Here is a 23088-nt window from a genome sequence, read left to right on the forward strand (position 1 = left end):
ACAAAGCCATTATCTGGAAATTTAGTCGACATTAGTCCTGATGGGGTTCTTACACTGATGCTTCTCACCTCACGAGGTGAAGGGAATTAATGCATTTCAGTCGTATGCGAGAGGTTCTGCAGGCTGAACGGAGGATTCATGCCCCAGTTGCAGTCAGTCTGGTGATTGGCATGTTGAATCATCATGAGTATGTGTATGTGTGTGTGTAGGAAGTAGACACCCGCCGCTGTCACATTACATTACCAACTCAGTGGCACAGTATCATCACATCAAATTAGTCTTAATGAACACAAGCGAGTCGAGTGAGGAGAGAGATAATCAAACTTTTATTAAATGACTTAATCTTCTGTACATGCATAATGTAATGGAAGGAGAGATGGGTCTGTGATGTTCTGTCTGCGACGGGTTTAAACTTCACCCGCAAAAAACGTGAGCGCATGTGGAAGCAGAGTCGTCTATTGATCGTCTATCGATGATTTGCCACAGTGCAGGAGCTCAGCGAGCGGCTCCTCGCTGGAATAAACATGATCTAAGTACAGAAAATAAAATGCCTCAACCAGCCGAACCTGTTCCCTTGAGTAAACGAAAGAGATGCACTTCAAATATCCTTTAGTTCATTTGGTTATCATACGAAGATGCACTGTAGCTCACTCCACACATCGCAGATGCCATAAAAGAGAGCAGCTAACTCACTACCACATATTGCAAAAGACCATAACTTGTAAACAAGAGCAAATTTAAAAAAAAAAGAGAATCCACATACAGTTTATACTAGACGAGGGTTTCACCCTAAAACATCTCATCGCAGACACTTATAATACTCAGACGCTAACATTAAAAAAGCATAAAGGATATAAATTTATATAAATTCTTGCTTGTGCCGACTGGAAATAATTAAAACGTAGATTTTCTTCATTGGGGTTTGTGGAGGCTCCAGTGGGATGTGTAATGTGAAATGTACCAAGAAATAATTGTTGGAAAAAGGTAAATCTGGCACCGGATAACCAGATTTTAGTTTTATATTAAAAGAATTGATAAAAACAAAAGTCTCACATGCATTGCAAGGCGCTAAGCCCACTTTGGCTGATGGTACTGAAGCAGTAATTATGTTGAGTTTGGTCCAAATGTCCAACTATAGAAGAGGATTAGGGACAGGCTCAAAAAATGAGGAAGATTTTTTTTACTGAGTGAATAAAGTCTGAATGTTTAGAATAAAGGAATTAAATCTGAGGAAATATATAACCTCCTTGGCAGATTTCTTTGAGTGAGCCCGTGTGGTTTCACCAATTCATATACACAAGGTGTTTTGTTTTAGCGTTAGTAATTTTATAGTCTTAAAAAGTGCAGAATAATTGAAATAAAATCGTCTCCTCCTTATTTTTTCTTATGCCTGACCTTAAGAATCATCCATAGTCCCAGAGACAGCACAACACTGGAGATCTGCTGCGTGCAAAGACGTGGAAATGTCTAAAATACGAGACTTTCTTTTTAGCCTCTAAAAAAGTTTTACAAGACTTAGTGTGCGCTTGTTCTTGCACATACATTCATTCACTTTTGCTTTTTAAGACCTTATCAAAAATCAAAACAATGAACAGATCTAAATGGCCTATATACAATACATTTACATTAAATATGTATATATCTTGTCGGGATAGGAGCACGTCAGCCCCCCCGCTTCACTCAGCTTTCACAACGACGACGATGCATTTAAGGCTGCGAGGACTTTACAGTTTCACCTCTAACACAGAAGTAGAGACAGAATCAAACAGATAAAAATGCCACAATGAAGGACTTGACCCGGGGCAGGAGGTGGGAGGAGAAAAGGGAGGCTCCGCTCATCATCAGGGGGGAGGCTGGTGTTTTGATAAAGTGTCGGGTCCGGGCAGAGCCGTTCTACCTGGTCAGCTGACCCACCACCTTCAGCAGAGTCTTGTTCTCCTGTTTGAGCTGCTCATTCTCATCTTCAATGTCGTCCAGGTCCTGCAGGAGGGAGAAACACACACATCTCGGTGGTTATCACAGATTTACCTGCATGCACTGCACTCCTCTACCTCTGCCTGGTCACGTGGTGGAATATTACACCGAGTTGAAGCGAACGTTTCTCGCTGACAGCTCCTCTAGCTGCTTTAATAGCAACAAATTAGACACTAACACTTTCCATTCCTGCCCTGCCCGCCTCCTCATTCTCAGCTTCATCACTGGTCGTATGAATGTTGGGTGTGAAACCCAGAGCACAGGGAGGAAAGTCAAACTGAGGAGGTCACAGGTTTCTACAGAGAAATGTCATCTTTGCTAGGAAGTGATAAAAAAAACACTTTTAACATCAAACTGCAGGATTTATGTACAAAATGGATTCTGGCTTATTTCTCTAAAAATGTCTATCAACACACACACACAGAATTCTGTGGATATGTTCTTCTGGAAAACAAAAGCTAACGAGTAAAAGCAATCATTTATTTCCAAAGCGAATCAGTTGACACAGATTTAACATTTGAAAATGGAAAATCTACAACTTTCTGTATCATTACATTTACAATCGCTTTAGTTGTTTGGCTCAGTTTCTGTTTTTTAGAGATCTCATCTCTGTCTTCAAATATCAAGAGGCTGATGCTTTATCTTCTCTTCCTCCCACAAATAAACTTCTACAGTGGCCGAGGCTTCTATCGTTCTCCACCGAGACGCTACACTGGATCAGCTGTTATCTCCTGCCTTCCCATCAGCCCTTGCAGGAGCCTCTCGGGGACATTTCTGATGGCTATCGACACGTCCACCGTCCTTACATGAAGCAGCTTCCATGAGATGTTATCTGCAAGGTGCCTCCTGGAATGTTGGACTCTTTGTGTTTGCTTATGGTTTTTGGAGTGTCCAGATAATAACAACATCTATTCCACTTGTTTCTGAAAATGTACACGTGTGATCTCTCGTTTAGATCCGACTGGACTCTGCAGAGGACAGGTGAGATCTATTTTCTCTGAATATTTAACAGAATAACAGAGTCTTTAAGATCCGTCTCCACCCGCTGCTTTTCCCTTCAGAGGTATATTCTACCTCTGACCCAGAAAACACAACTACACACGGGGAGAAGGATGTGAGGTTTAAACTCAGAACCTGCTTGCCGCCCCTTATCAGATCGCAGAAGAAGAATTTAGCCTCAGTGTGGATCGATTCACAATAAAGATCAGTCGATAATCAACAAACTGAATCAGCTCATGTGCAGTGAACCTCAAATCACTGTTTTTTGGGAAGAAACCCGACTGTGAAATGAAGCCGCTCCTCTGAACGAAGCTGACAGAAAATCTTTCTCTTGCAGCAGAGGCAGACCGACCGGCTGGAGACGGCAGGGTTGTAATTCAGCGATCATTTCATTTTGGCCCGTGGCTCGACTGAATGTGAAAGGACACAGTGAGTATGATGTTAAAATTCACTTTGAGACTTTTAATTGGAGGCTTTTTGAAATTTGAAGGATGAACACAGACCAAACTTCTTCGAGGGGGAAAACAGAACGTAGAGCGAGACACACAACCCGGCTGAGAAAAACTGAGGAGGATGTTTGTGGTTCTTTCAGCCACTGCACAATTTATTTCTTATTGATTTCTTCGTTTGGTTTTATTCTATAAAACTATTCTTACAAACCCCATTAGACGAGGATTATATCAGGACTGCAGTTTTTTGAAGTGTTTGCCCAATGTGAGTGAAAATACCCTTCAATTTACGTGGGGCAAAAACTCAAAAATAATCTTTCTCAATTTTCTTGAGACACACAATCATGTTCTTATCCAGCAGGCAGCAAACTTGAGCTCAGGTGGTAAATCAATAAGACATAACTGCCACCATCTGCACTGCCCGACAACTTTTCAGGCTCAAATGTCACCGAACCACTGGTGAGTTTTTGTACCGTGTATAAAATGCAAATTGCTCCGACTGTGCCTGTGAGCCAAATATATATGATTAACTTGTAACTCGTGTGTAAACCCGAAAACAGGTTTGTTGACGTCCAAACCCTAATGGACTGCAGGGGAAAAAAATCACTGTAGTGAAACACATAGCTATTATACACGACTCCACTAAAATGCCAGATGATGATTTACAGCCCCCTCGAGCCGCCAACGCGTGAAAAAAACACAAAGTGTCGCTCAGAACATCAGACATGAGAGCGGGCTGCACTCACTCTGTTCAGCAAGTCGATTTCCTCCTTCAGCTTCCCGATGAGGTCGTCTTTGTCCTGGTGGGCCTTCAGCAGCCGGGCGGTCTCCTGACGCTCTCTGGCCAGCTCCTACAACCACACACACTCAAGATTACCAACGTGTTCACATGGAGGACAACAGTTAATTGAAAATGAAAAATGAAAAACAAGGCACAGAATTTGTATTCGACCAGAACCATAATGTTTGTTGGTCTGTTTTCTGTGTGTGTTGTTTCTTTAAGGGTTTTAATGAAAGCCCAGTTTGGGTCGCCTCAGGTTTTTCCCTCATATTTCTTCACCTCGCCCTCAATCCAATGACCCCCAGCTTGTTTCTTTTGTAAGGATCTAGAATGATGGACTGGATTATCAGAGATGTACCTGACCTGAGTCACACTCACCTCTCCCTGTATAAAAGTGAAATAAACAATGAGCAGAAACACCATTTGAAATGTGTTTCTGCTCATTTGACCCAGAGCAGCACCTCTCTCTGAAGTCTCTGAGGTCACAGCAGCACTTACTGACTTTAAAAAGCTTTTTGGAAATCCACCCTGAGTGACATTTGATTCGGGGCAGAGTTTCTGCCGTGGCAGCAGTCGGAGGGTTGAGAGTCTGATAGGAGCGCTGAGCGAAGGAAAAGACATATCTGCACCGTAAAATGTCATCGCTTCAACAACACTGAGGAGAATTTCAGAAGATCAGACCCCGAGCTGCCACTCAAAGAAAGGAGGGTGTGGAAATCCATCTGAACAAAAAGCTGCTGACAGAGACCGAAAAACTTTGAAATGGAAGCTTGTAAACCTCAGAGTGCTGCAGGAGTCAGTGATTTTACACTTCTACTGCTCAGGTCAATTTAGCTTTAGATATATTGAGGGGAACAGAGATTAAGATTTACACTTTCTGACATATATACTATACATACACTGCACTACTACTAATACTACATACACTACGCTACACATATACTCCAGAATTCACGTCCTATTTCCAGGGTGTAGGTCGGAGCTCTACTTGAGCAGCGAATAAACCTGTTTACTGAAACTATTAATTCTAAAAACACAATAAAAAGAAAGAGGTAGTGAGAAACCGAAATTAAACTGACTCTTCGACTCACTATGTAATTAGCTCCTCATGTTGTAGCGGGTATGAAGCTAATTCAAGGAAGTAGCAGGAATTAGTGGTGAATTAGTCAGAGTGAGACATCATCTGTAAAATGTTTTCCAGTCTCGCTCCAAATATTGTTGCACCCTCACGAACAACAGCCTCTGTGACCTTTTCACAGCAGGAGGCGATAAAACCGACAAGTATCCTCACGTCTTAAAGCAGATGTTAGATTTACTCACCTGTGTTTTAGGTTTTAATTAACTCTATGTTAACCTTTACGTGGGAACAACAATCATGCGTTATGATAGTCGTGCCATTAAAGGACCGGGTCAGTGAACGCACCCTCTCCAGCTCCTCCATCCTTTTCTCCAGACTTCCCCCGGCTGCAGCTCCTCCTTCTCTGCCGTGACGGTTGTGTCGTTGTCGGCTGTTCCCGCCCACCTCCTCCTCAGACCCTGGTCCTGCAGAGCTGTTACACACAAACACAAATAAACCTTGTACAACCACGACAAACTTTATTTTTCTTTTTACATTTCAAATTCATCACGAGAAAGAAAAAGTTTGGAGTGACAGTTATGTCCAATTTCCACTATTCAAAGTGCTCGGCGCAGCATTCGCTCCGTTTGAAGTTATGAATCATAGCCGCGTTATTAAAATTCAATGGGAGGACACATCCATCATCAAAAGAACAGGTGGGAATATCTTCTGTGTGCTTGCCCTTTCAATTAGCCATGCATTATTAACACCCCCCCCGTCCTTTTATTCCACTAATGGAGGAAAGGGTCGGGAGTGGTTTGCAACTACGCTGCAAAAAAACGCTGATAAAGAAAAACAATTTACGCCACACGTTACTTCAAATGGGCTCCAGAATGGCAGCGGTGACATGTGTGGAAAAAAAGGTTGCAAAGGTTTTTGTCTGAGCCCGAGCGGAACATTAACTTCATCTCTGGTTCACTTCCTCGCTGCACATATGGATTCTGAGGCTGCTGCTGGGAAGGAATATTCATGTGCAATTTATTTTCTTTCTGATCTTATTTCAATAATTATTAACGCCGAAGCTTGGAATGAGTGGCTGGCTCTGTACACACACCCCCCACCCTGTACTCCCACAGAATGTTCTTGCATGGGAATCAAACTGTTGAGGAGGCAGAGTAGTCTGAAGGAGGCTGTCAGCGTTTTCCTGCAGCTGAAACAGGAAAGCTGCTGGAAACACAAAGGACAGATAGAACTCCTTTGTACCGTCTGCACTCTTTTCAGGATCTGACAAATATGATGTTTATGATATGTGATTTCAAACAGTATGAAGACAAGCTACAGACATGATCTCTATGACGTTATCACAGGATTTAAATCATAAATTAAACTCAATTCTCCATTTATAGGTCAGGGTCATGGTGCCGTTTCTCAAACACACACATGGGGAAGCAGTATTTTTCTGTTTCTTGACATTTACAGAACCAGCCTCTTATTTTTGCTCGTCCTCATTGAGACAAACGCAGCAGCGGACATGGCTTCTGATCAGGAAGCCTTTGAAAACGCTCTGAGCTTGCATACACCAAGATGAAGTGCATTTCATTTGTCTCTCTCAGCGTGGCTCTCCACATACAGACACACACAAAATGCTTGTGCATGCACACAAACATGAATATGTTAGAAAAACATGATGCTGAATGCATCCCTTCATCACAACATGCAAAAAAAAGCACTTGTTTCGAGAGATATCTCTATTGTTGCACCCACGGATGAATGCAAACAACACACACTCACAGGAGCTCAGCATGTGATGGGACTCGAGCCCAAACATCTGTGGCCTCAGTACTAAATTTCACGCCGCGGCCCATTAGCGCCCTGCAGACTGAGGTCTGGGGGAGAGAGAGTCTGAGCCAATCACACGCTCTTAGGGGCCTCAGCAGGTGGGAGGGCGAACGCACAGAAGGAGAGCCAATGAGAGCAGCAGCCACAGGTATAACTACGTCTCGCACAAACTCAAGTGTGAATGTGGAATAAGTCCAAACACACAGAACTCTGTGAACCAGCACCCTGCCTCGCTCCGACATGTGCTACTCCTCCGAATGGAAAGAAAACAGTCCAGAGTTTGCATGATGTTTTGGCGGAGGTCTTTCTGGTGCAGCTGATTAATTCCAGTCATTTATTTTTAATCTCACTGGCTGCTGAGAGTTCAAGCTTTGTAAAAAAAAAAGGTAGAGCTGGCTCGGCTGTGCTTTGGTTTTGAATAGAACCTGACCAATGTGTGTTTTGTATGTATTTGACGTGTACTTTGACTTATTGGTTTGGTCCATGTCCCATCAACTTACATGAAGGAGACGGGGTTTCTGACCTTCACATATTTCAGAGCTGCTCCTAGTGATATCTTCTTTCTTTCCAAGCAAACAGGAAACGTTGATAAACTTAATCTGCTCTGCCCTTTAAACGTCAGTAGCGAGTGGGCGGTTCATCATAATGACTGACGAGTGCAGCAATTAGAATCTGACAAACTGAGGGGTCGGAGGCTGAGACTTAAAATACACTCAACGCTTTAAGACAAAAAGCTGAACGCCGCTAACACTGGTGCCACTTTCATATATACGACAGAACATCATGAATCCTGGATTTGTGGATTGAAAAGAGTTGACAGAAGATAAAATCAGCTGGACACTTGTATAAAGTTGCTCTTTCAGCCACCTTGTGCAGCCAGCCCACCTGGTGGGTTATAATCCGCTGGAGAGCGGCGAAGCGTCCAAGTGCAGCCAGGCCAGCTGATGAGAGCGGCCGCCATAATTAGGCGGCCAGATTGAGTGTCAGCTGGTGAACTCGGCTGCTGGCGTTGGCCCCAACTTCTTGATTTGGTTGCAAATAACGCAAAATAAAAAACATGCAGGACGCACACAGAGGCTCAGAGGACCTGTGGTGATGCAGGCTGTGTTGATCCAGAGTTAATCCAATAAATGAAACAATTTACTTTATAATCATGTAAAATCAAATGTGCAAACGGGAAAAAGCATCATCTTTAAGAGAGTGTCATGAATTCACATTCAGACCAACGTTTAACTGTGGTTTAAATTACAAGATAAAAGAACCACACTGGTGTTTCTCTCCCTCATAATAAATTGAATACAAGTTTCCCTGTAGCTCCAATTTTTCTCTACCCTAAGGTCACGAGCCCGTATTTGCAGGACTGTGTCATCAACTTATTGCTGTACGTGTTTTATAGAGTCATCGCTTCACTGGTGATGATTCCAGATTAAATTTACAATCACTCTGATTCTGGATAAAACGTTTGACTTTAAAGAAAACTAAATTGAATGTGAATAACCTGGAAAAAAAACTGAAATGCAAAGTTCCTGGCTTACAATGGGAAAGGAGGTTTTTTTTACCCTCGCTTGAAAAACCTGCTTATTCCGGTCAACTTTGTTAGTTTAGTCGATGAAATGACGTCCTCCTGCCTCTTTCACACTTTAAATACACCAAACCAATCCTGACCCAACTGAACACACTCGAATCTTAGACTTTAAACCCCTCAAAGCAAACGATTTGCTTTCACCGCTCTCTGCAGCGAAGCGATAGCCTCAACGACGTGTTCAGGGTGCAGATGGTGTCCTGTCAACCACTTTTCAAAACAGTCATCAACCGTCGTCCCTCCTCAGCCACAGAGGCATGAAAGGAGCGGCGCTGAGGGGAAAATAATCAACAGTGACGCAGCAGGCCCTCGGACCGGTTCAGGAGAAATCTCCTCTTGTAGTTAATGACTCAAACTGCGGTTTCTCATTCCCGCCTCTGTTCCTCCTCTTGACATATTACTCGTGATGCTGCAGCAGATAAGCTCCACTCTCGGTGGCAGGATAATACAACGGGTCTCACCTCTTGTGCCGGCTGCTTCCGCATCTCGGGCTGTCCTGGAAAAACAAACAGAAGAGAGAGAAAAAGGAATGAAGAGGAATGCCTTCAGACAGAAAACAATAACTTTAGAGTCTAAACTACATCCCTGGTGCTTTGAGAGATTTGAAATGTGCCGAGTGAAGCTGCCAAGTCTTCAATTTCATCTCTCAAAAACATCGCAGGGAGGTTTTAGGTGTCATCTGTTGTGCTCTTGTGCCTTGGGTTGTGTTGGTTCACCAAAGAGGAAAAACACAAAATTCCATCTACAGGATAAGAGACATTTATCAGGAGCAGCATTTAATGAAAGCCTCTAGGTCGCTTCTGAACTCCTGTGAATCGCAGCCGCTGAGCTGATATATCGACGAGATGCTTTGCTGCATTTAATAGTTCTGCAGGAGCCCTATAGCCCCCAGATGAGAAATCTTGTTTTGCAACACGGATGAGCATGTTTATCTTCTTTTCCCATTATTGTGTGATCTAAAGGTTGTTTAGATGTATAGAGCAGTGACGCCATCACCGTCGGTAAAATAGCGCTTCCCCCGAAAACAAGGAGGTGTGTGTCAGAGACGCTGTGAGATGAATACGAATCCGCTCTTTCCTCAGGTCTTGTGCAGTGAAGGGTCCCGGCTTTGATTGAGGAGCCTTGGGTCGGCTGCAATCTATCAGTCAGAGCTCGGCTTAAAGCAGACGGAGGGAAACAACCAGCGGCCGACTCTTAGCATGCACCACGGTCTCTGTCTCGGTGACATGTCGTTCATTACCTGTGGATGAAATCCTGACCCTCATCTGTTCCCCGGCTCAGGCCCCCGATAGATTTACTAAGACGGAGCGCAGTAAGAGATCAGATTTGCTGCAGCAGCAGGTTGAAGCAACACTTGGGTTTAAAAGCAATTTGACAAATTTTAGAAACTGTCATTTTACAACATATTGTTTAATTTAAATTCAAACTCATTTCCTGAATTAGTAATCTAGTCTAAGGCCAATAGATGGCGCTATCTAACAAGTTCCTTGTACTTCAAATCTACGCTGAAACAAAAACCTCAAACCACCAAATCGTCATCAGAGACGTCCTCTATCCTGTCCTCCTGTGCAGACGCGTCTTAGCATTTTCTTTTCTCTGGCGTTTCATATCGTTTTTTTGAGGTGGTCCTTAAAGAGACAGGAGCTAAAACCAAGTGTTTCAGACAGAGGCTGAAAAGAGGAGCTGCAGCAGCCGACAGTCTGTTATATGTGTATGATGAATCTGAATATGAGCAGAATACGTCTCCTCTAAGGACCAAGACAAGTTCATTAGGTCAGTGTCTCACTTGTAAGTCTGAAAATAAGATTAACTTTCATTGCAGAGTAATATTATATTCAGACTAAACCGATTAGTCAATAAAATGTCACAAAATAGAGAAAAGCATCCGTCACAGTTTTCCCAAATTGCTTCTTTATATCTGGTTTTAGACGCTGGCATCACAACGACAAGGAAATAAATAAAAAATCAAATCTGTCAACGTTGGAGGCTTAGCTCCGTCCCAAAGTAAACAGTTAGATAAGACAGACCCAGACCAGTGAAGAAATGAGGAAGAAAGAAAACTTTTTAGTTGAGATATGGTTCATATAGTTTTCAAAGCCAGGTTCCTCAAAAACAGCCAGAGTCAATTCAGATCAGAGTGTAGAAATAAAAAATGCTGTCTAAATGTAAATGTGTGTATTGCTTTCAAAGTCCAGTATAAATTGAGACCCAGAAAACCAGTCTGCTGCTGGTTTCCAATATGCACCTGAAAACTAATTATCTGCTTCATCATAGTTTCATATTCTACGGCTTTTGGCAGGAAGACGAAGGTCAGTAAAGTGGGTCGATGAGTTTTCTGAGGTGAAAAGGGTTGAAATCTGAGTCACGACCACAATATAAGAGAAGGTCAGCATGGTGAGCAGATGTGTGAATCTGTGCCAGTCATCATTTAGACGTTATGATATGAAGAGGAAAAACAAAAGAGAACAGACGGTGACGCTCCAGCAGAGGAGCTTTATCCTCAAATCAGCAAATACAAACTAAAACCTGCTGTTTGCTGAGAGCACGTCTCCACAACCACGTCACGATAAGACTCTGACAGATCAAATGTCCCCACAGGTCATCACACACACTGACCCTGTGACTTAAACACGAGGAAGCCTCAGTGATCTCTTCTGATGAACACAGACGACACGTTTTACCTGCTCAGTTGTTACAGAGGAGATGTTCTGCATTTCTCTCACACAGCGTTTTAATTAAGACGCTAACCTCCCCGAGCTGCCTGAGCCTTTACTCCCGGCTGAGGAAACAAGACGACAAACTGAAACACACGAAGGACCGGAGCCGAAAACAACATTAACTGCAGAGAATTAAATTGGTGTTTTTGTGACTGACGCACCTTCTGCACACGTGTTAATCACAGGTGGATTTCTGCCCGTCAAAGAAAAACCTTAGTGTTTTGATTAGTTTGATAAATAATAATGAGGATGTGTGAACGCGACAAAATGAAATCCAGTTTCCTGCTACCTCCTGGTTAGAAATGTCGTGTGACGTGCGGTTAACGTTTTGCTGCTGCTCAGACGAGACGCTCTGCACCAGCGCCGCTCTTTTTGGACTCAGAGGTGCTAATTAAAAATGCAAATGAGTCTCATTATAAAGTGTGAGATGGAGGCCGTCGGCAGAACGAGTCTTACAGGTGAGGAGGAGAGAAACACAAAGTGAGATGGAACGCTCTGCTGCGGACACGGCGCCACATTAAAAGCAGATGATGGCGAGGAATGTTCCGTAGGCTTCTGGCTGCTGGATCAGTGAAGCAGGTTTCCATGTCGGACTCGCACACACGAGGCAGGCGAGGCTTGATAAACCAGGCGCACATGTACTCCGACCGGGCCACACATGTCAGTTATGTGTGTACTGCCACAAATATGCATAAAGACCGTGAATCAAACTAGTTACATGTATCCCAGGAAAGACGTTGCAGAATTTAAAACATCTGATGAAAAGCGTCGTCCTCTCTGGAGTTTCCATCATGTCCTCGGCATCGAACACACGAGTTACAGCTCGTCTTGGTTGTGAACGCCTCTGAGACCTGGGGACATGCAGCTCTGAAAACAAGCAGAACCAAGCTCTGTCTTTAAAACTTTTTTCACCCACATGCTGTGTCTTGATAACAGCTGAGAGGCCGGACAGGACGCTCTACATCACATCGTCCCCGACATGGCAATTACCCCCCCCCCTGTGATAAATGGGGCCTGAGACGAGGAGCACATTTTTGGGATGCTCTGTCTTCACAGATGACGGCTCTGTAGTAAATCCTCTGACCACACTGGAACTGAGCCGCTCTCGTCTGCCTCCTCAGGAGCGGAGCTGGCACAGGACCCCCAGCAGCAACATGGACGTCAGAGACACAGAGACGTCTAATGGTTTTGTGCATCTGGTCCGAGTTAGGCCTCGTGTTGTAACAATAGAATCGGCAGAGACGAGTGAACGTATTCTGTTTCAAATGATCTCTGCACAGACAGATCTGAGGCCAAGCTGCTGAGAGATCATTCTGCTGAAGTCCTCGTTGTTTGTTTATGCGTAGACGTCTTTGTGTAAATAATCAAATCCTTTGCTTTTAAGCGTTTTATTTCTGCGGGGCAGATCTCAGCAGGTGCTGTCACAATCTTCCTGTTAGTGCGGCGTTTGTGTACATACTTCGTACACAAGCATTCGTTCTGAGTAAGCAGCCGCAGCCTCGAAACAGAATAAGCCTCCTGATGCAGAACAGCCGATCCGTCTGGAACGCGGCTCTCGGCTACATCCACAGGAACCGTCAGCAACGCAGCAAATCTGATTTATTCTGTTTCACTCAATTTTCATATCAGCCGGATTATTTTCTTAGAGAAACACACACAGGGTGGAGGTTTCAGTCGTTGTCACACAGTTGGATGCTTTTCATTCCCTCGATGTTCTCAGAGTCTTATTGAAAATCGCTGTGTGCGACTCGATCAGGGTTTGAAATTACAGACGCGATATGAACTGCTCTTCAAAAATAATGAGGGCTGAAATTCTGAGTGGGTCGATTCCGGTTTGGTTTCATTTCCAACAATTAATTTATCGCCTCTGTTCTTCAGAAACTCTCCTGGACGAGAAGCCGATCTCTGCGCGGCTTCACTTTTTATTACATAAACACTGAGCGACTTGCCAAACTTGTAAGAGTCACTTTGCGGTAATCACCGGTGTCTGGTTCATGTCGTTGCGAAGCAGACGTTATTCACAGAACAGATCCAGACGCTGATGAACGGAGCTCTTCACTTTGTTTTGTCATGTTTTAGGGCTGCAACTAATTCTGAAAATCGAAATGATCCTTAATCAAGCAGTTAAAAAGCAAACTCAAGGTGATGTCACTTGTTATGGCCGTAGACTCCGCCCCCTCTCCCTCTGTGCAGCTGGAGATATACTTTAAACTACACATGTGCATCTGTGTCGCCATGTTTTCTAATTTACAGAATGTCATTTCTATACGATGTGAAATCTGTGCCCTCTAGTGGACTACTCCAGGAACATGCTCACGTAGCACACAGCAAGTATGGGTTCTGTGATGCATCTCGTCGTCTACACCAACATTTGGCTAAACAGGAAGTTTATCTCCGATCAAACCGTTTCTTTGTAATGTGACGATGTGAATCTTGCACAGGATTGGTTCCGGCTACTGGAGGTGTGATTTAAGCGTCCGGCTGAAACCTGAAGCTTGAATGGAGCAGCTCCTGATGTCTGAGGAGGCGAGGAGCTGGATCAGCTTGTAAACGTTTGTTAATCTCATATTTAATTTAAATTTTAACTGTGACTAATTATCTGAAAACACCTTCTAGGTTTAAGTTTAGCCTCATTAGAAACAGGGTCTCTGTTTCTTTGGCTTGTTGAAATATAGAGTAGACATTTTAGGACATTTCTTTTTGGTTTTAACGGATTTCACAGTGATGATGAAATGCAAAGACACATCTGAATCAGCTTCTCACACTCAGCTCCTGAAACCTCCTGGTGTCTCCCTGAGCAACACTGCCTCCGTTTGGCAGCATGGATGCATCAGCCCGATGACAGACAGACACTTCAGCCTGGAAAACTATTATATTTGCTTGGTCTGAGTGAAGAGTTCAGTGTGTGTATCTCTCTCCTGCTTCATGTCACATCTCACCAGTAAGTGGCCGGTGGCGGGGTCAGCAGCCATGGACTCATTCTGGAACGTGTTGGCCTGAACCAGCTCCTCCTCCTCCTTCCTGTCCTTCTCCCCTGCGTCGTCGTCGTCCAGCTCATCCAGACTCTGAGAGAAAAAGAGTTGGAAGAAAACTCATGAGATCAGCCTCTGGTTAGAGAGCGAGAATAATATGTTTATATACACAGGAGAAACAACCTGAGGTCAGTTTCGCCAAATTTGAAAACTGACACTTAGTTTTATTAATAGTTCTTAATAAATATCACGCCTCATTTCTTTGTCATAAGGGTTTGATAACGACATCTTTCCAAATATATCAGTTAATTTATCGTATTGGAAATCGTCTCCCTGATACTGTCTCGGAATCCCTGAAGAAAACCCCAAATAACTTTCACTGGTGACAGATGCCTGGTGACAAGCGAGGTCATTCCCACCATCACAGTGAGGTCGACCTCTGCCTCGTCTGCTCTTAATCCTCTCAAGACGTGATCACATCCACTTCCAGGAATCCCAGAGGAGCTGCAGCTCAAACACAACTCAAACACTACCCAGAGTCCACTCAGGACACAGGATGACGCCTGCTCCGAGGCCTTTCACCTCCTGAGGACGGTCAGAGGGGATTTTTCTGACCAGAGGAATGTCCCTTGAAAACACAAAAGACACGAGCAAACAAACGGAGCGCAAACATCCCTTTGACGGACGAGGAGCAGGGAGATTTCTTTCATTATTTCTGGATTGATCTCGGACTTTGCCTGGGAACACCTCCAGCTTCTGGCTTCTTCACTTCATCATGAAATATGTGCTCTGTCCCAGCTTCCTATTTGCATTACTTTAGAGCAAACAGAGCGGCAGAGTTAGCGGGTTCAGCTGTCGAGAGCGGCGAAGATGCATGGCGTAAACAGAGCTGGACATTAGGATGGATGGTTGGATCGTGACGAGAGACAGAGACCGGGGCCAAACTCCCAGAGGGACACAATGCAAACCAGTCTTTCCTGTTTCATGCGACAGGGCGAACAAAAGTTACCCACTCAACAGGCCCTTTATTGGTAAAAATAGCTCGGCAAGGTTAAGAAGGAATGCAGTTGTTTCTAAAGCCTTTCCTGCCAAATGCTTTATCAGTCGTCCTGAGGGAAAACACCAACTCTCGCTGAGCTGAATGTTTAGTTCTCTCCTCCTCCTCACAGCGGCTCTGCCTTCATCTCTGACATGCATGTGCAGAAAAAAGTCACCACTATTGTCTCCGCCAAGGAGCTGATGTTGTCATCTGTGTTTGTTTGTCTTTTTGCAAGATTGTGCAAAAAATGATTCCACACATTACCATGAAACTTGGTGGAAAAACAAAATACATTTCAAACGATTTCTCTGCGAAACGTTCATGGATCTTGAAAAATAAATCCAGCGTGTTTAGGGGACTCTTTAGGGGACATTTTCTGGAATGGCTGTATGCCAGTAAAATGTCAAGTTGGGGTTTTTAGAGAATAGAATAGAAGATAACAACAATGGGCAGTTATGAAAACAGACACACGCCAGCTGGACTCAACACATGTATGCAGCACTGACACCATTTTTCACCGCTGCAGTAAAGCGAGCTGAAGTCATACTGTGTCACTTAAGACATAAATATCATCTTCCCCTGCAGAAAGCAACAATAAAATTAAAATGACTTGAGAGTCGGCCAAAAGAAATAGTTAAGAAATTGAATTAAAGTCTGTGCATGTCGGCAAACAGCTTATGTCAGAGCGGTTTGTGGTTTTGCACTGTTTGCATTATGTTCTACTTTCAATGTCTCCCTGCAGCAGAGTGTGAGTGCCGGCTTCACATGGCACCATCTCAGGATTTGGACGAAACAATACGTTCTGAGTTAAAAACGACATAAAACAGAAGTCAGTCTGTGGACTGAGCAGTGACTAACCTCTCTGCTATGCACAAACTCTCCCGAAATGTGGAATTGGGAATCTGAAGGTTTATTTTGGATTGAGACGCGGCACATTTCGCTGTAGTATTCCAAACTGCTGAGTGTTTTATTCTCTTCCAAATGAAGGGAGATGCATGTGCAGCCATATAAGGGTCGTTTCTGCTCCTGACATCACCAAACTCTAAGTTCCTTGGCCACTGTATTACCTCGGACCTCGGAATCAAACGTGCAGATTGATGAATGTGCAACAAACGGACTGATGGTTTGACTTAGTTTGTTATGAGCAGTGTGGTTCATGTTTCATCACAAAAATGAGCCCAGAAGCAAAACTATTGTTTAATATCATTCACCAGAAGTTATTCAATGAGAGTTGAGCTGAACTGCTGGATATTTGATATGTGATAGCTGAATTATTTCCATATTCGGACCTCACATGGTTTTATTAGTGTAAATTACAGGTTTAGTTTGACTGAGATTTATTTTGATGTGTCTTTACTTGTGGTTTTTTATTTGTGCGGCATTTTGGAACTTCATCCGGAGAACTGCGATACAAATATAGAGATTATCATTATCAATATTGACATGAAAGATATTTAAGATAAAAACATCTGAATCAAATTAATGATATGCTCTCAACAAACTCGATGAAGCAGGCCCAGGAGGTTTCAAGAATTAACCTGCACACTCCTACTCTCAATCTTACTTCTGCTTTGCTTATGCTGCTCAGATGCAGCAGATAAGAGAATGTATGATGGAAGACTGTGAGATTAAAAAAAGAAATGCACGAGGGGAACGAGAACATTTCCTTGGAATTAGGAAAGCGGAGGACCGAGGTAAACAGAGTCAACGCTGTCCTGAGGGAGACGGTGAAAAACCAATGAGATATCATAAAAAGAAATTAGTGACATTGATAAGCAGCTGCCGCGACTTTCAGGTTAATTAATAATAAACTAAAAAGTTCAATAATGTTCAATTATGTGATTAGTAATCCTGGAAAATAACAAACTCCTGATTTCTCACATAACTGCATCAACATTCATTTCTGTGATGATGACACGTGCAAAACTTTAAAGCAAAATCATTTAACTTATACTGAGTCAGTGAGGCGTCAAACTCATTCTATACCATCATGTTGATTCAAGAGAATAAAAACTAAAAAAGAGTGAGCTGAGAAGAAGCAGCCAGTTTTCCCAGAATCCTCTCTGCTTCCTGTTTACAGCCACAGAGAGTGTCGGGGCCTCATGAGAGTGTTTACTCAATGTGAAACATGTCAAACACGTATCCTCATGTGCTCCAGCGTCAGTACCCATGTCCGTCACTCTGAATGGAACGAGCGACATCTGGAGCTGCAGTCGATTGGAATGTCTGGAAAACTGGCTCCCAGTCATTTCTGCCGACGCTCTGCGAGAAGCTGAGTGCATCTGATTCTTGAGCTCGAAATTTCATCTCCCTGCTCTCGTCTTTAAAGTTACTGTCAGAGTGAGGCTGAGTGATTCTGTGGCAGAAGTAAACCTGCAGCACATAAATATAATAACGACCCAGAGGTTCAAACGTGAATGCTGCCAAAACCTTGGCGTCGTCCCAACGTTCAGCAGTAAACGTTCCGAAGATCCTTGCAGATCTTTTTAATGTAAAGGAATATTTCACAAAGACACTTAATCAAAGTTACATAAGAGGTGAACATTAGTTTGGTAGCAATGAAGGTGGACTTTGCAGTAATCCAGAGGTTGAATGTGATTAAATAAGACGCACTGAAGCTGCCACTGGTGCAGCGATGCAAACAAATGCATTAAGATTACCGCTCAGCGTCCAGCCGTCAATCAAAAGGATTATTATCTGACAGTTTCACTAACTCCTTGAAGATTTAAGAGGAGTTTCCATTGCAGGAACTTTCCCCAGGAACCAGTGACAGAGCTACGAGAGTTTCCATCGCAGGGACCAGGGTGAAAATGAATTTCCTAGAAAAAATTTAAATTCCAAACTCCTAAACTCCTCCTCATCACATGAACATACAGTACAAGCTGCCTGGTCATCGTGCCAGGGCCCAGTCCACTTAGTGCTCTGATTTATCTCCAAACAAGCAGAGGGCAGCTCGGCCTGAAGGTCTCGCTCACAGAGCAGCTCAATGACTCACGTGTGATAATCACCTGCCACTCGCTGCAGCACAGTGACGCCATTAGAGATGATCCATTAGAGAAAAGGGCAGTGATGCCACCTCAGAACAGACAGACGCACGGTCAGGTGTGACACGACACTGCGGTCAGGGTCAGAGTCAGAGTCAGAGTCAGGGTCAGGGTCAACAGAGGTGCGGCAACTCTCAGCAGGAGTGAGACGTCAATTCAGTTTAAAAAATGTGTGAAAGGAGGAAAATATCCTGGAGGCAAAAATGTTGTGTTTGTTTTCTGTCACTTTTGCTAAATAAACACAAACACTGATCCAAAAGATTTTCTAAACATAGAAACATGAACAAAATATATCCTAACACTTATTTGAACGAGTATATACGTTTTAGTGTAAATAGTCTTTGAGATATGAACATTTTTCACCTTACGTAACAAACAGCCATCATCACAAATTGATGAAGGTCAAGGTCTTGACTTCCTTTTTATTTTCCAGTTTTAAAACAGGATCATGAAAACAACAGTCTCCTGCGGCCTGTTAGGAGCTGCCGGGCTTTAAATCTGTTTTCAGAGGGTTAAGGGAAACAGGGAAGTCATTAAAATAAATAGCAAACACTAAAGCTGTTGAAGTTTAAGATTTATCACCATTACAGCTCAGATTTATCAGGATCTGAAGGCCTGGTCTTAAATAGCCGGACGTGGTTGGTTTGGTGAGTTGTTTGGGGACAGAGTCAAAGCTCGGACAAGACATTCTCAAGAATCAAAGCTTATATTGGCCGCAAAGCTCTGGGTTCTTTACGATTCACTGTTTATCAAGTGAAAGTCTTGAACTTACAGTCTGTTAAACTCTCATCTTCACCCAGCCAGGTCTCAGAATGAGTTGGCTTTACATGGAGGAGCGGGTCCAGTCTTTCAGCAAACAAACAGCAGGGGACTGGCTGTGATTGTTGACCCAGAGACGGCAGCATCAGCAACATTCCTCTGGACGTCTCAGATGGAGCAGACGGGCTCAGCAGGGCCGAGCGCAGATCTCCGACTGTCCGCATGAGCCGAGATACGTCTGGGAAACAGCTCTCTGCGTATTTTGAAGTTTGCCAAACTTGTTCTCTGGTCTCTAGCCTCCACAGTGGGTTGGAGAGGAGCAGCGGTTTTGTAAAGAGAGTCTGTGTCTGGCTGTGTATTTGTGTATTTATGTGTTTGTGTGTCCAGGATTGAGAGGACAGCTCAGTACAGAGCTGCAGGAGGATTCACTCTGCATAAAAGTGCTCTCGAATCTCGTTGTCTTTTAAATTCGACGTCCTTGTCAGCGTCTTCTCCGTGTTTGTAGGAAAGGAGAACCTGATTCCTAGAAACACGACACAAGTGCAAAAGCCAAACAACGCAACCACTAGTGTGAGACGTCTCACCTCGTGTGAGTTTATGTCTCTAGAGTTTTTATCGAAAATCTTCCAGCACCTGAATCTCAGTTAAGCTCATGAGACGACTGAGGATAAAAAAAAATACACAATAAAAATCTAAATGAAGTCGGTTTGTAAAGAGTCGAGCACGTTTCGTGATATGCGACCAGTGTCTGTTTTGCGTTTTTCAGTTTCCTCCAGGTGTAAACATGGTCATTCCAGGAAATAGACCGAACCCTCCTGTTTCTCTTTATCTTTGTGTATTTGCTCAAGTCTCGTCCTCGTAAACAACTGACCGGTTTGTATTTACAGCCCCATTAGTAAAGTCAGATGTTTGTTTTCTCCGGAGACGGAGCAGGAGATGGTACAAACTGACAGTGATCTGTTGCTGCCGGAGAACGAGGAGCAGCTTTATCAACAACTTTTAAAAAACAACTTCTGTTTTTGCATTGTTAAGATTTCAATACTGATAACGACACTCTGACAGAGGATACTCACGGTGCAGGGCAACCAGGCCTAACGTGCGTCTGCACTAATCCTGAAGCAGCGGCGGTCATAGTTAGTGTCCGGCTGCATAAAGGAAACTCTGAATCAAAATATTAAAGAGTCATAAAACATCTAATTCACTTTGCATCAGATGTCAAATGTCTTTTTCCAAAATGGATGTTTTTCTTCTGTAGTGGGGAATGAGTGGATATCTCAGTTCTGACTCAAACAACACGGTGATGGATTATCCAGCTCGATCTGCTTATTACACAGATCTAAATGAAAATCAATAAACTAAAAACATTCACTAAAGTTTGATCAGCAGGTAGAAGAAGTTTGATGACTTTGATTGTTATTCTGACGTACTGATGCTAATCCTCATTGAGTGATAACCGCTTCCACCCTCCGTCAGAGCCGCAGCTTCAGGCTTTTCGTGTGAGACGTTCGATGGCTGTAACATCTGTGCGTCCCGACCACAGACCAGCACGGCTGTAACTCAAACCCGGTAGAGACAGCGGGCTGGTGGCGGTGATGGCTGCTAGAGCGTTTATCCCAGCAGCCTCTCCAGAGTCCCGCGTCCCATTAATGAATCGTGTTCCTGCAGTAATAACGGGGCGCCTGCTGCGTGCTCCACGGAGGCTGCGGGGGGAAGTGGTCCTGTGTTTTGTCTAACCCATAATCTTGTTTTCGCCCCAGTGCTGGCATGCGTACTTCTTGTTCCTTCCTGTCCTGATGTGTTTTTTTGCAGAGCGCGGCACAAAGCCCAGAGCCACCCGCGCTACCAGGCTGCAACACCAGGGTGGCGTTCCAACACTTTTACCGTACACATGTTTCTCGCAGCACTCGTGGCAGAACGAAAACCGCTGAGTGGAGTCACCCTGTTGTTTTCTATCTTACGTTCCCATCGCCTGAAAACTCGGAAGGATTTAGAAAAACCACAGAAGCAGCTAAAAATCACACAGAGGAGGAAAAGACAAAAGGGCAAAGAGGGAGCATTCAACATCCTGCTGCTTCTCCTCCTCTGTTTCTTTTCCACAAGCTGTCCAGATTAATGATATCTTGACAAACAGACAGTAAAACTTCAAGGTCACAAGCTTCAAGTCTCTACTTTTTCTGGAGCATTTACTTAAATCTCTCAGTCCTTCGAAACAGGAGGTTTACTTTTATTGGCTCATTATCAAAAAAGAAGAAAAAACTCTAACTGAAAATTTACTTTTTGGGAAAAACGACTTTAAATGTATGATATTTTTCTTTAAACAACTTTATCAACTTCTTCACATCTGACTGCTCATCCGCAGACGACGTCACCTTCTGTAAAATGAGGCGTTCGGCATCTTCTAGCAACAGGAAACGAAACAAGAGATTAATATGAAAATGGATTTAATGGATCCGTCTGTGAGAAAACTGATAACTGAGCCTCGGTTATCATTTCAAAATCAGCCGTTCAGCTCATTTCTGACTGTATGTGCAGAGAACCACGACGCTGTGGCATGGACGGAGAGGAACAAACACAGAGTTAATAACAGCTTATCTCTGGGGCATTTTATCAGCAGGCCACGCTGCGACCTCTGACCCCGAGCTGTGGACGACAGCCTCCACTTCCTCCTTGGAATGTCTGGTATCTCCTCACGTGTGCGGCCGATCGCTGCCCGAGCCCAGAGCATGATGGGATGCCAAATGGTCTGTTTAACATCTGGTATCCCAGGCCGTGTTTTCCTGTTTTACCCCACAAAGCCTCCTGAACGCGTCGGCCGCCGTCAACCTTTCGACCTGGCACGGCCTGGACTCAGAGGAGGAACGAGCCCGGCGCTCTGTGTCAGCAGACCCTCCTCACAATGGACACCTCACAAAAGAGAGGAGATATTCGGGCCAGTGTGAAGCTCAGATACTTGAGGAGCAGAAATCCGTCCTGCTTCTCTGTTGACTCTGTTTATCTAACGTGAACGAGGCGGTCAGAGTGCAGCTTTCAGTCCTCGCGGCCGTCGTGTTTTTTGGCCTCCGACACTCGGTTTTCTTGGCCTGCGGCTCACGCTCATTCAGAGCCCCGACAACTCTGGGACTATTCAGGTTTCACAGACCTATCAAGAGAACCACAGACACGTTGAGAAGGAGCAGAGCCAGGACCAAAGCATCCAGGAGGCTGCAGAACCTAAGTGCAAACGACTTTCACACGTTGTCAGGCGGCTCCATGACACCTCTGCTCTGGAAGAAAATTAAAAAAACGTATCTCCTGCAATTCAGCGTCCGCAATCATGATCTTCAAACCATCACAATCCATCTCTTTAAACCAGAGGCCACAACGGTCCTGAGTGATTACACCAAACCTTCCAGCGTCCAATGTTTCTCTCTCTCTGTTCCAGCTTTATAGAAAACAGATTCAATAAGTGAGTCAAAGAACAAACAAATCAAAACAAAACGAACCGTTTCAGACAAATTCCAGCCACTTAACTTCAAGTTGCTCTTTTGCACGTCAATGTCGTGATGCAGTGATTTTCAAACAGGCAGAATAATCACTTCCCGATTTTCTGCATTTGTTTTCCAAACAGGGATATTGAATCCTGCTGCAGATTTTATAAAAGCTCTCTCTAGTTTATCAGAATGCAACTAAGCCAAGTCTTTGTAACGGCTCAATGCATCAGTGCTGCTTATTTCTTTTTTTAAACGTGTGTGTGTGTGTGTGTGTGTGTGAGTGTGTGTTGGGCAGCTGGAGAGCAGTAGCAGCCTGAGGGCACCTGATGGCAGTGCTTTATCGAGCTTGTCCCCCGACCTGCACCTGAACAACACACCTGGCAGCGAGAGGTTGTGTGTTTGTGTC

At 44.0% G+C, this 23088-nt stretch overlaps 1 protein-coding gene across 3 annotated transcripts in view; it reads right to left on the reverse strand.

Moving 5' to 3' along the window:
• Positions 1-303: 303 nt before the first annotated feature.
• The window catches only part of pawr (PRKC, apoptosis, WT1, regulator), a 43901-nt gene continuing 21116 nt past the window's right edge, over positions 304-23088 (reverse strand). For all 3 annotated transcript variants that reach the window (XM_069519459.1, XM_069519457.1, XM_069519460.1), the window contains exons 3-7: positions 14338-14463; positions 9143-9177; positions 5627-5753; positions 4169-4273; positions 304-1980 (exon numbers count right to left, since the gene is read on the reverse strand). In XM_069519459.1, the coding sequence (XP_069375560.1) occupies positions 1894-1980; positions 4169-4273; positions 5627-5753; positions 9143-9177; positions 14338-14463 (480 nt within the window). In that variant the 3' untranslated portion in view covers positions 304-1893. The remainder of the gene's footprint in view (positions 1981-4168; positions 4274-5626; positions 5754-9142; positions 9178-14337; positions 14464-23088) is intronic.

The sequence above is a fragment of the Paralichthys olivaceus genome, chromosome 23 (assembly GCF_024713975.1).
Source record: "Paralichthys olivaceus isolate ysfri-2021 chromosome 23, ASM2471397v2, whole genome shotgun sequence".
Taxonomy (NCBI): Eukaryota; Metazoa; Chordata; class Actinopteri; order Pleuronectiformes; family Paralichthyidae; genus Paralichthys; species Paralichthys olivaceus.